This window comes from Petaurus breviceps, unplaced genomic scaffold, assembly GCF_028583685.1.
Source record: "Petaurus breviceps papuanus isolate PSGF00001 unplaced genomic scaffold, PetGlider_PUasm1.0 90763, whole genome shotgun sequence".
NCBI lineage: Eukaryota > Metazoa > Chordata > Mammalia > Diprotodontia > Petauridae > Petaurus > Petaurus breviceps.
This window is the reverse complement of record NW_027187340.1, coordinates 656,567-669,813: the sequence shown is the minus strand read 5'-3', so window position 1 is coordinate 669,813 and position 13,247 is coordinate 656,567. Positions and strand designations below refer to the sequence as shown.

The window sequence follows — 13,247 nt, the reverse complement described above, 5'->3', positions numbered from 1 at the left end:
TGAGTCCTAACCCTGTTAATGGTGGATTCCATCAAAGTTGATGCTTCCTTTACTGTGAATCTTCTCTTCATATGCAAGTTGCTAAATTTCATTTGAATCATTACTGTCTCCATCCTTCCTCTCCAAATCCCTAAAAGTTAAGGGCTGGTAAGGAAAGGGTATCTGATCATTAAACAATGGAGCCCCAGCTAGTACAGCCAATTATTAATTGATAATAATTTATGTGGTAATTTTGGAAGCATTATGGATAAAATCTAGGGTTTTAATGAACAAATTGGTTTGGGTGTGCAGAGTTCTACAAGAGAAGCTATAGAAAAATGGGCTCTCATAATCTCCAACTATCATCTTTCTTTTGGATAGCTGTTCATTTAGTGCTGGCCTAGAAACCTTTCCAGATTTTACCTTAACCCTCTTCCTAATTTCAGGGATTATTTGGTGACTCCAATGAAGAAAATATCAATAATTAAGACCATAAACACCCCTACACTAATTTTACATTTCATGATGGTCTTAGTGTTTGAAGACCTTTTATGATATATGTCAGATAGAATTTCCTCCAGGATTTTTAACTAATGATGGAAACCAAGTAATTATAGGGAATGGTGTATATAGCTATAAGAATGTATGTAAAACAGTAGGAAGAAACCAAGTTACTGGTATATTTCATAGATAATTATACCCATATTGATAAGCAACTTTTTCTTGGGGAAGGAGCTGGAAGTAATTAAAAGGTAAGAATTGCTGTTATTTTGACACAGACACATATGCATCCCCTAAGACTTTGGTATCAAATTCAAATAGAAATGGGGTCATTAGTACACATATAAGGATCCCTGTGGGCCACAAACTGACTTAGTTTTAAAATGTGATATTATCTGTTTTGTTATGCTTTAATTTATTTTGTAAATATTTTTCAATGACATTTTAATCTGGTTCTAGATGCACTCCCACATTTGGGAATGGTATGGGTAGCATGCCTGCTGTGTTTGTCTGACCTAAGAGGCCTTTTTATGGAGATGTTCATCAGAAATTGTTTTTGGTGCCAAAGATCAATGAATCAATAAGCATTTATTAGGAACTTGTTAGGTACTAGGAGTTGGTGATACAAAGACAAAAATGAAACAATTCCTGCCCTCAATGGGCTTACTTACATTCTAGAGGATTCTAAAGATCCATCAACATCACCATGAGACCCATGAATCTAATGATAATACAATACAGCCCTTAACTTTTAGGAATTTAACCTGCCAGAATGTTTGAATCTCTAGTAGGATTGCACTGAAGACAGCCCTTCATCTTTCTAATCACTCTTAACAAGTCACTCTTTTTGCTGAATGAGGAGAAAAGAGTGCTAAGTTCAAGACAGTTTTTATCTCCAGTATAAAAAAAATCAGAAGGTGTGCAGGTGAATTATCAATTTCATTTCACCAAATACCTATTATTTGAAAGGCATTATGCTAGGTACTGGGGACAAGAACAACCCCCAAATTAAAAAAAGTACACAGTGACCACTTTCAAGGAGCTTACAGATCTAATAGGAGGGATAAGAAATGTGCATCAACATGCATCCATCCACTAAAGTAGAATGCTATAAGGGCAAAGGAAAGATCTAGTTAAGATACTATAAAATAAGAGGAGAAAGAGAGAGCCCATTTAGTTGGGAAAAGGATCAGGGATATCATACTAGAGAAGGTGACCCTTGGAATAGACTTTGGAGGAATAAAAGGATTTTGGCAGATGGAGATGTGGCGGGTTTATGTTTGAGGTATGGGGGATAGCCTGCATAGAGACAGGGGAGTACAGAATGGGACTGGGGGACAACTGATAATCCAATTTGACTGGAACATGATTGCATGAAAGATAGGCTGGAGTCAGATTATTGAAGGTCTTACGTGTTAAGCTGCAGAGTGTATAATTTGTTCCAGCTGCAATGGGGCACCAATGCAGCAGGTTTTTGAGAAGAGGAGGAGCATGACCAGATCTATGTCTTAGAAGAAAATAATTTGGATCCTGTGTAAAAGAGTAATGGAGAAGGGAAAGTCCAGGGGCTAATAAGGTCATAAGGTTGTCAAGCTAAGAGGCCACCTAGTCTAACCCCTTCATTTTGCAAATGGAGAAATTGAAGCCTAGGGAGTATTCTGACTCCAGAAATTGTAACTTTTCCCCTGTATGGTGCAGCTTCCATAACTACCTAGTATTTGTGGAGCAATTAGCATTATGCTAGGTGTTATAGAGGATAATGAAGAAAGATGAAAGGAGGATACTGCCCTCAAAAAGTTTATAGTCCAGTTAGGAAAACAATATTAACAAATATCAAAAGGAAGCAGCGTGTGCGGATTAAGGTTCTAAGGGTTCAGGAGAGAAGGAAAACAATGTGTTACAGTAATTAGAGGAAGAGGTGATTTAGTTGGGACTTAAATGACAGACAGGATTCGGCCTAAAGGAGGATGAATATTTTGGGTGAAGGGAACAACACAAGCAGAGGCAAGAAAGCAGGAACAGGAAAGGTTAGAAGAACCTCTTGAACGGTAAGGAGACAGGGTAGAAAGTTCCTGGAGTTTGGATAGTAGTTGGGAAATTCATTTTGATAGATTGGATGGAGCCAGATTTAAGGTGGAAGTTTTAAAGTTAGGGAGCAGAATTTTTAAGAGTCTCCATATTAAATGTCTATGTTAATACACTTTTGGTACTTTGTTGTAAGTCTTTCAGGAGAATACTTAAATTTTTGAAATCTCGGTTATTCCATGGACTAAGTATGCTGTCTTCAGTGTCCTCTCAGGGTACACTACATGAATGCAACCTTTTTCTATTCTCCTTCCCTCTTTAATAGATGCTTGCAGAGGCTACCAAATGCATGTACTCACCTGTTTTAAAAAAAAAGAAGAGAAGATAACTTGGGGAACAAATTATAAAGCTAAGCTAGATCAAAGAAAATACATTATAGATTCACTTGCTTTACCAAACAGCTGGACCCAGCTGTAAAGGCAAATCATTCCCCTCCCCCCAAAACACAAAAACAAATGTAAAATGAGAAACTTTTAATCGGTTCAAGAAATAACAGAAAACTAAAGAAATATTTCTTGTGATTAAGCTAAATTTCTTTTCTTTTTCCCTTGGGGGGATGGTATGGGGATGCAAGGGACCTATACAGATTCCAAATGCTGAGCCAAACACAATCTAGAAATGAACATGTGTTGGATGGAATCTTATTTATGGCTGAATTTGTAGTGGTCAAAGTCAGTAATTTTGGTGCTATTCCTGTGAAGAATTTAGGAGGCATGGAATAGAATGTGTCTTGATATTTACAGAAATGAGGACCTTAAAGATGTCTCATCCCCAGACCCTTAAATGAGAGGCCAATAGGTTCTTTGGTTTGGATACCTGATTGGTAGAATGCACTGGAGGGCATGAAAAGATCTAACATTATAAAGTCTCACTGGGGGAAAAGCTTGTCATGCTTCAAAATGTTTTGAAATTGGACACAGAAAAAAGGACATGACAGTCTCTAAGCATACAGCGTCTTATCATTTTCTTTACATATTTCATCATCATATAAATACAGTCAATATAAATATCTTTATATTGGGGAGAATCTTTAGGGACATGGTAATACCCACAGGAACATCATACTTCTAGATGTTTTCCCAGCTTTTCTTTGAGATACAAAAAACCCCACCTGATTCTCTACCCCATTATTCTATCAGTTCAATCCTTTTACTGATTTTTTTCAAAAACTGTGTGACTATGTGCACTGCATAGAGGATGGGGGAAAAAGTAGGAAGCATGTGACAATCATCCCTTTTGAAGGTGTTTGGAGATCCAAGCTAACACAGACACTGCATACACAGCAACACATAACCAAAGAATTTACTGTCAAAATGTTTATTGCAAAATAGAGTTTTAGAACAAAGGAAAGCAAAGGAAAAAAGTTCACATCAAAATGAAATGTATGACACCATTGAGATTACTGAATACATTGCTGGCTTTGTATTGGAATATTAAGTTCCTACTAGGAAGTAAGACAATGACGGAAAAGTCTCACCACACAAGACTATAATTTCATGCTCCATACAGATTCTTATACAAAATTCTGGCATCGGCCTTGCTCAGAATAATATCCCAACAGAATGAGAGAGAAAAAAATATTTTTAAAAAACCACCGTGAAAATGCTGTCAATTCAAAGCTCATCTGACCACACTTACAGAGTATAAATAGTATCATTTTCTATTATTTAGTACAAAACTTTTTCAAGAGTGCAAAAGCAATAAATGCAGTGTACTGTATCTGACATTAAAAAGGTATTATAACATTCAGCACACAATATAAAATATTTAATGTAGGTGCTTGAAACTAAATCTGAAGTTAATATTCCCACACCAGAAAGCTTCACACAGGCATTAGAGTGCGCACACTAAGTTGAAGTCTGGGGGAGAAAATGAAATGTTTTGTCCTCCAGATTTTCCTGGTAGTGGCTAATTTTACATTGTAGAAAATGCTGCATGTGTGCCCATCAAGCTACATTAAAAGGCAAAGAATAGAACAGATTGTCTCTGAGACAATATTTAAATGCTATCCTGGAAAAGGGGTCTTTTGCAAAACCTATAAAAGGTGCCTGATTACAGAAAGAAAATGAACAAAAGACGTAGGTGAAGTTGGCTAGGAACACCTTAGCAGTGTTTGTGTAGTGTGGTCTCCTTCTGACATGTGGCAAACTATTGCTAGTGTAATAATATTTAACTTGGAATAACTGGTTTCTTACTATCAATCACAAAATCTTTACTTCTTTGATGTAAAAAGAAAAGAAAAGAAAAAGATGAGGCCAAGTCTGTAGCATTATGAGGTGCTGTTCTGGGTCATTCATGTTTTTGCCATTCTTTGTATCCCAGAACTTAGCACAATGCCTGGCACATGTTAAATCCATAATAAATGCTTGTTGACTGGTTGACCTGACTATTAAGTCCCTGGAACCTAAATGTGGCGCAGTTCCAAATATCTGAACTGACTAAAGGATTATAAGGATCATAAAATTTATTTGGAAGTGATCTCAAAGATCACCTCGGGCAATCCCTTTATTTTACAGAAAATGAAACTGAACCTAGAGAAGTTTAGTTACTCGTTACATTTCACATAGGTAGTATACAACAGAGTAATGATTTTATCCTAGCTCCTTTAACTGCAAATATGTCCATGTGCTACCTCTTAAAATGTGACTAATTAAACTGCTTGGTAAAGTCTGAAAAACTAAGGTCTTTCTCATTACTGATCCCACAGTCTGAAATGAGTCCCCCGCCCCTGGTGTTTGTATAAAATACAGACATTTCTGTTTAAAAAATGAGTAGAGGGAAAGGCAGAATCATAAAGTAACAAAGCAAGTTCCTTGAATTTTCTCCTCTGAGAACTGAGGAGTCGGCATAATTGAGAATGAACTAAGTTGGATTTTGTCCTTCTACCCCATCTCAGTAGTCCGTTTATCCTTGGAAACTAGTCCTACCCCTCGTTATTCTTGGTGCTGAGGAGATAAAGGATATGGATATTCTTAGTTCAGGCTGAGTGTACATGCAGCAGCTATTATTTGGAAAATGCATGCTCTGACTTTGGCAATTTGATTTATTGCTCCTGAAGGAGAATAGCTGTGGACATCCTAATACAAATGTAAAGCTGTCAATGTCTACCTGAATATCCTTATGAATTAACTCAAAATATTAAAGGACAGTTAATAAGTCTTCAGATGTCTGGTACTAAAAATGATTACCAAAATGTAGATATTCAATTCTCATTTTCAGTATTGAAATTTCTCAACATTTCCCAAACTGTCCTTACTAAAAATATAGATATTTTCATGAGTTAGTTACCATTGTGAGATAAAATCTACACTAGCGTGTTAGGTTTTGGTGCAGATATTTTAAAATTGAGTAGAAGCTGAATAAAAGTAGATTATAAACCATACAGTGAAAACCACTTCTATGATTTTGCATTAATTCAGTAAGTATTTTTTTTTAATTCAAAGAATAACCTGTGGTTGCGAAATTCTACCAAATGATGCTGGATAAAGATCATTCTAATAAGAAATGATGATGTGGTAGCAGGAAGCTTTCAAAATTCAGACTTAACCATGGTCAATGTCTTAGTTTGCTTTTCATCAGTTGTACTGAAATATGATTACATTAAAAAAATTACTATCAAGTAGCCCTGCCCCAAATGAAGTTTATTAGAAATGTGCATTATCTAGTCCATTTATTAAATAACTACAGGAGTTAGAAATGGATTCTAATTCCAGCTCTTATAAGTTTCATATTTCTTTAATTGACTCCAAGTTCTATGAGGACAGGGATGAAGTCTAATATATACTATGTATGATGTTTTATACATACACATATAATGTATTTAATAATTGTTGAATTGGACTGAATTGAAATGAACCGTGTGACCTTGGGCAAGTAAGTCACTTTGCCTCTCTTTGCTCTCCATTCCCTCAACTCTAAAATGAGAGGATTCACTAAATAATCTCTGGGGGCCTTTCCTGCTAATTCTGAACACACCCTTCAACTTTCATTGATGGCCTTTCTGGACAAATGAAGAGGCCATCCTGCCTCAAAGCCATGAAATACCTAAGTGTTCCTTGAGTGTTAAGGAGTTTAGGACACAACTCCAGGAAGAGAGTAATATCACTCTCCTCCTTGTTGGTGTTGGGTCTATTGTAGCACAGATATTATATTATCTTATAGCACACTCTCTTGGTGTGATCATGACCAGCTGCTACAATCCCTACACTGATGAGGAAATTGATAAAAAAAAAACATAAGAAAAGCAGCCACGTCAGTGGCAGAACTAAAGCACATAATGCCAGCAGTCCCTGACTCTCTGGGTTCTAACTTGTAACACAACAATCTTCCAATCGATTTACATATTAAAAAGAGGAAAATCCCACTTTCCCATCAATTTGTTGGTCCAAAGGTAAGGGTTTTTTGTTCTGTTTTGTATTTTGTTGTTTTTGGTTTTTTTTAAGTGTCTAGATGCAAGAGGAATAACATGCACAGACACATTTCCCTTTGCTTATGCAAGATGAAAAATTTGAAGCACATCCTTGTCTCTGTCTTTTTGGGATCCTAGCAAGAAAAGCTTTCCTTCATCTCTTCTCTTTTGTCTACTGCTACACTAATAGCCATGTCTAAGTTTGAAAGACTGTGGGTTTTGGAAAATATCAGACCCCCACCAGAACAATGCTGTATTCAACAAAAAATAAGTATGTTAGTCATTAGGTACTACCATGTTGGAACAGTGGGAGAATTATCTTTTGTATGGCATTTCACAAATTCAGTCTCTAACCCGAGGGTCAATCAATAAAGGTTATCATGAACTCATTCTTTCTTCATATTGACTTGGCATGCATACTAATGACTTTGGCATTAATACATGTTCCAAAGATGTCTTATTTACTGTCTGTAAATAGCTCAGTACAGGAGAATTTGATAAATGGTTGCTAATGCTTTGCAACAGCCCTTAGGGTACAATAGAATTCACCTGTTTGTGTACCTGGCCCGACACTAGTTTTCTTCACTTTATTCCTTTAGTTTCACGCTCCCAGGAGCAAAAACTGCTCAAACCTAGTTTCCCAGGAAAGATTTACTGAGGGCACTCACATTTCATTTTTTTTAGCTCCACTGGCATATAAAGGATTATTTTACATATCACTTGCAAAAAAAAAAAATCTTAATATTTACTCCAAGTGGGGAAGCTGGTACAATTTACAGAGATCTTTTTGGGATCTCCAAGAAAGGGTCTTGGAGCATAAAAGTTTTCAAATCCCAGGAGGTTAGATTTCAGGCTTGGATCAGCTAATGTGATTGGAAAAGACAATGGATATATTTATAACTAATAACCTTTGTGATGGTCTTTCTTTAGGTTTTCTTTAAGGGGAAAAAATGCCACCAAAGGCATTTTATGGGTTTTAGTTTCAAGAAAAAAAATAAACTGCTTCATAATTTAGTCTGGAAACAGATTGCTGACACTACTTCATTTAGAAAACATCTTAGCTTTGCCAGGTTTCTCAAGCAGTTACCAGAGAAATAACTATCAGCTTCTCTGTAGAAGCACTGGCATCTCTGAGTCAGTGCAGAAAGAGGCATAGCAGCATACAGATGATTCTGGGGAAGTGTCTGAGAACTAAATTAGTGATTAGGTCATGGTGGAGAGCTATTCAGATACAGAATCTGGTGCTATTCCCCCTAAATAATTGTAGTCATTTTACCTTTGAATTTTATTTCACACTGGTTAATTTCTTCTGAAAAATAGATTTAGGATCTGGGATTACCATTTAATCTCTATTGGTCATTGAAAGTAGGGCCATGTTTAGGGCCCCAAAGGCTGGAAGGTGGTGCCCCCATCAACAGGAGCCTTTTTCTAATGCATAAAGTATGAGTTCATTTACATAAAGTACAAGCTAACTTTTAAGAGGTAAGTGCATTGATGAGTCTCCAAGGACTGTAGAGATAAATATAAAGGACTCTAGCATTTGCTGTCAGTTTCAAAGATGAGTAGCCTTCCTTTCACTAACATGTTATTGACAAAATTGCTCAGGTTTTACTTTAAGCAACTGTGTTTCTATAAGCACTAGGACACTTTGGGATGAGATCCTATACAAATAGTAATTTGGTGTTGAAAATGTTCTTTGTTTGGGTGTTACTGAAGATAGGTGTTTGAAACAACTTTCTTCGATCTCAGGTTCTTTTGTCAAAAATTTCAATCACAACCAAGCATTTCTGACATCACCAAGTAGTTTCATACAAAATAAATATGTAAGAAATTCACTGCCCTTATTTAAGAATAGGCTAACAGCAGAAACAAGTATTTAGGGTGAAGTAGGAACCATGAGCATTTGCTCAAAATACAAATATCTTTATCCATAGTAAGAGGGAAACAAAATTAAGCCAAATACATAGTACAAAACACTCATGTTTCAAATATGTTAAGATGTCCTCAGCATGAAAGTCAATTGTGCTTTTTTTTAAGCCATAGAAATTTCTGTAATCAGGCACCACATTACAGTTGAATTGTGAGCTATGTCTATTTTTTCTTAACATTTTTCTTATTTTCCTTCAAAATTTCATTAAGCAAAAATAAATCAGTAGTAGTCTAAACAGAGAGTGCTGCCATAGTAAATGTGACTGGCCTAAAAAAAATAAACAAAAAAACAACCCACAGTGTTTGATTTCTTCCTTGACTGTTTTTCATATAGATCAAAATTACAAGTTTCTTTTTTTTTTCCTGAAAATTTAAAATTTTATTGCTTTGCTTTCAGGCTTAAGAGAATTTTGGATTTCTGATTTCATTCACTACTGTCATCCATGTCATCCTCATCACCGTCATCATCATTGTCACCTTCTGACATGTCAAATTCACTGAACCCCAGGGCCATGTTGATTTTCTTTCCCCTCCTCTTAGATGTGGTTTTGGAAGAATTCTGCTTGGCTTGCATGTTTATCTGCATCCCCGAATGCAGGACAGCTCCTGCTTTGTTCATTGAGAAGACATCCCCAAAGCCCATCACCATCATGGCCTGTAGACTTTGCTTCATGCCATCTCCCTCCCCGTTACTTGTTGCTGTGATTTGACATGACATCTCTGCACTGTTTGATTCCTCTGTCTTAGATTCAAAGTAAGACTCCTCAGACATTCTTGCAGCAAGAGGCAAGAGAAGCTATCAAAAAGGAAGAAAGGACAGAAGTAAAAAAAAGGAGAGTTAAAAACCAAACTTGATTTAGGAAATAGGCACCACAAGATAAGCTAGAATTAAACAGAAGGTAAAATGGCTAGTGAAATGAACTCAGGGACCAATGAAGGAATTCATTTAAATTCAACTTGTTTCATTTTTGTTTTGTTCTTTACAAATGACAGGACAAATTCCAGTGGAAAGTCTATTAGTAGCCACAAGGAACATGATTTCAAATCAAAAGTTATAACTTTCCAAGCCTCCATTTTGTGTAGACAAAATGGTCTGGTGGCAGTCTCAGTTTCTGTTCACTTCACTTTACCACAGAATTTTTTCATTTTGATTATCACATTTAAAAGTGAAAGGAAATAGATGGAAAATCCCAACAAAACCAAAGAAATCAAGAAAGCCTGGCCTAGAGCAGAAAAGTTTATGAAAATGTGCAAAGACAGTTCAGCAGGCAAGAGAATTTTGGGGAGCCAAGGGCAGCCAATTTCTTTCCTTTTTCTGCTTGTCACATTTGGCTGGCATATGCACCTGAACTGGAAAAAGAGATCTACCCCTTAATTCTTTCCATTTCTTATGCAGTTGGGGGGCATTTCTGGTTTAAATCATTTACTTGACCGAGGCATTGGAAAGTCAGGGTTTATTGGGATGAAGATGCTTTTCCTGTATAGGTTGAACTAGATGGCCGCTGACGTCCCTTACACATCTCAAATTCTGTGTTTCTGTGAATATTCTGCATATTGTCTGTGTCATTTAAAAATTATATAAGAGTAAATGAGTAGCCAGATATGAAAGCTGAGAAGGAAAAAGCAACAATTTAGACTTTTCTTATCCCTTTCCTCTAACGCTACCATTTTCCTCTCTTTTGGACTATCTTTTAATAGTGTTTCACTTCAAGATGTTTTCTGTTCATGGTAGTCATATACAGTGTTTTGTCTATGAAGTGTAACTCTCAACCACCTACTTGCCTCCATGTTGTTAATCAGAAAACAATAAAGGGTAAAGTAGCTGGGCTGGCAAAGTTACTGACTCGATCTTTCAAGGAAGTGAACCAAATTAGGATTTACAGCAATTTAGGATTGTTCCAGTATTTAGGTAACATCGTGGTAGCACAGTGTGCAATTACTGTCCTCCTGGAATGACCTTTGTATTGTGAGTCTAAAAACTGATTTTCCAATCCTTTCATTAAAGTTATGACTGAGTTTTTGAATGACATCTTATTCTATTAGGGAAATACTTCTAGAGATGTCAATACAAAAAAGTCACTTCACAGAATCTAGCTGAAAGACTGCAGCGATGTGGAAAAATATTTTTCTTTATGCCCTTTTGCTTTAGAAATTGGGTATTTTCAGTCAAATTTCCTAACTGCCCAGAGTGGTCTTCAGCTGTTAAGTGCTTAAGAATGATATTCACTTTTATTCATTTTTAGGAGACTTTCTTATTTCATGCCATAACAGACTATAAAGATTTTATATAAATCATTCTGAGCTACCTTTTTTATTCCTAGTATATACCAGTTGCTCTTAAAAAGCACATTTTTCCTGTTATTCAAGAATAAAAATAGGAATTCCTTTTTCACAGCATATTTTGACCTATGACCTAATCTCAACATAACAAACAGTGAGCTGAAAATTAATTCCCTCTAATAATTGTGGAACTGGTTGTGGGATAATCTTTTAAAATAAGAGGCAAATGGCTTAGAGAGAATTTTACAATTTTCATTCAATTATGCAAAGACACCTCCCCTTTATTGCCTCATTGTGGCATGGAATTAACCCCTAGATTCTCAAAGGTCATATGTGTCAGTAGAATACAAACTCTACCAAGCTGGAAAAGCTTTGCATGTGGGGCTACCAACAAACTGAATGCAGGACCAGACTAGCTAAGTGAGCAGAAACTCTTCACCACAAAGCTAGTTATCAAATTGGGCAACAATTCTTTGGCCAAAACAATTAATGAAAACATCATCTAACACATGGAAGGTCCTTGATCTGTGCTGGTGGAAGGATGGCATGAGCAATGGAAACACAGATCTTTTGAGGTATACAAGAATTGCCTAAGTGTAGCTTGCAATTTTGAAGAGTATTCAAATAATTGGAACATCATTCTAAACCATTTTCACAGTCACTTCTTTAACACTGTATTTACTATTTCCTTGAAGCTTCTATTATATAAACCATAGTTAATGTCAATTGGGAATTCGGATTCATGCTATGTACAAATGAAATATTTGTTGAACACAAACTAGTTGAATAAAAACATCCTTTCCTTCCACAGGTCAGCTTTCTGTAGAAGAGGTAAGCCAAAAGTATAGTACAGAAAACTTAGGCTCTTGATTTTAAAAGGGAGGGATGGAATGGAGAGAAGGGATAAAAAGAAAGTCCTCATTGAGGCTGCATCTCTTTCTGCCCAATGCTAGGTGATATCCATTTGCCCAGTTTCATTATTGAAAGTTTCCTGAAGCAGAAGCATGTTATTTTAAAAGAATAATCTCTAGGAGATAAAAGTATTTGTTTCCTTATCATGACTGGTCAGTAATAGTGTTATTGTGTTAAGACATAACCCACAAATTCTTACCATAACTCATGCCAAGAAACTAAGCAAAAAAGACATCTTGAAAAGTTCCCCAAGCTATTCTTATAAGTGATTCAAAGTACCTTCTTATAAAACAGAATAAAATTAATCTTGCCATGCAGTGCTTTATAGTTTAAAGTTTCCATGTATCTAGAATTATTATCTCAAGGCAGAGAGCTGGCCTCAGAGTCAGGAGGACCTGAGTTCAAGTTCAAGTTCATCCTTTAACATACTGGGTTTGGGATCAATTTCATCTTCTAACACATACTGCCTTTGGAATCCTGGGCAAGTCTTTTAACCTCCTATTACCCAGGGAGGTTCCCTAAAATTTTAAATTTCAGAGCACGTAATAATCTACATTGGTAGAGGGAGTTAATCACTAGGATAATCCAGTACTGAAGAAGTCATAAAACTAGTAACAACAAAACAAAACAGAACAAAAACAAAAACATACTCAATGGTAAGAGTTCTTGTCATCTTATAAATAAAGCAATTAGCCTGATCATTTGAATGATCATGAAAAAATTGCTCTCATATGTGAACATCATCTTTAGGTCTTCAGGGTTGACTATGTAAATAATGGCTGTGAGTTTAGTACCAATGGGTCCTGAAATAATACCACCCCCAAATGAACTACGTACTCTTTTCTCCCATCTGAGGTCATTCCCACTACTGTTTAAAATATTTTTTAAATTTAATAATTTAATTAATTTATTGTTTATATTAAAATTTTAAGTTTTTTTAATTTAAAAAATTAATTATATTAAAATGAAAAAATATTCAATAATAGATGCATGCAATGCAATTAAATGTTACTTTGGTAGTCCTCATGGTAGTCAAATATAGGGGCAGATAGGTGGAGTAGCAGATAGAACTCTGGACCTGGAGTAGGAAGATGTGAGTTTAGATCTGGCCTCAGACACTTACTAGCTGTGTGTTTCCAGGCAAGTTACTTAA

The 13,247-nt window shown here is 35.9% G+C and overlaps 1 protein-coding gene across 3 annotated transcripts in view; it reads right to left on the bottom strand.

Annotated features, from left to right (window-relative positions):
• The window catches only part of MAP3K20 (mitogen-activated protein kinase kinase kinase 20), a 218,622-nt gene that overhangs the window by 49,968 nt on the left and 155,407 nt on the right, over positions 1 to 13,247 (bottom strand). The window contains exon 12 of one of the 3 annotated variants that reach the window (XM_069068424.1): positions 3,867 to 9,698. The exons of the other annotated variants lie outside the window; for them this stretch is intronic. Coding sequence (XP_068924525.1) covers positions 9,327 to 9,698 — 372 coding nt within the window. The 3' untranslated portion in view covers positions 3,867 to 9,326. Of the gene's footprint in view, positions 1 to 3,866; positions 9,699 to 13,247 lie in introns of those variants that run through there. 3 annotated transcript variants of the gene reach the window in all.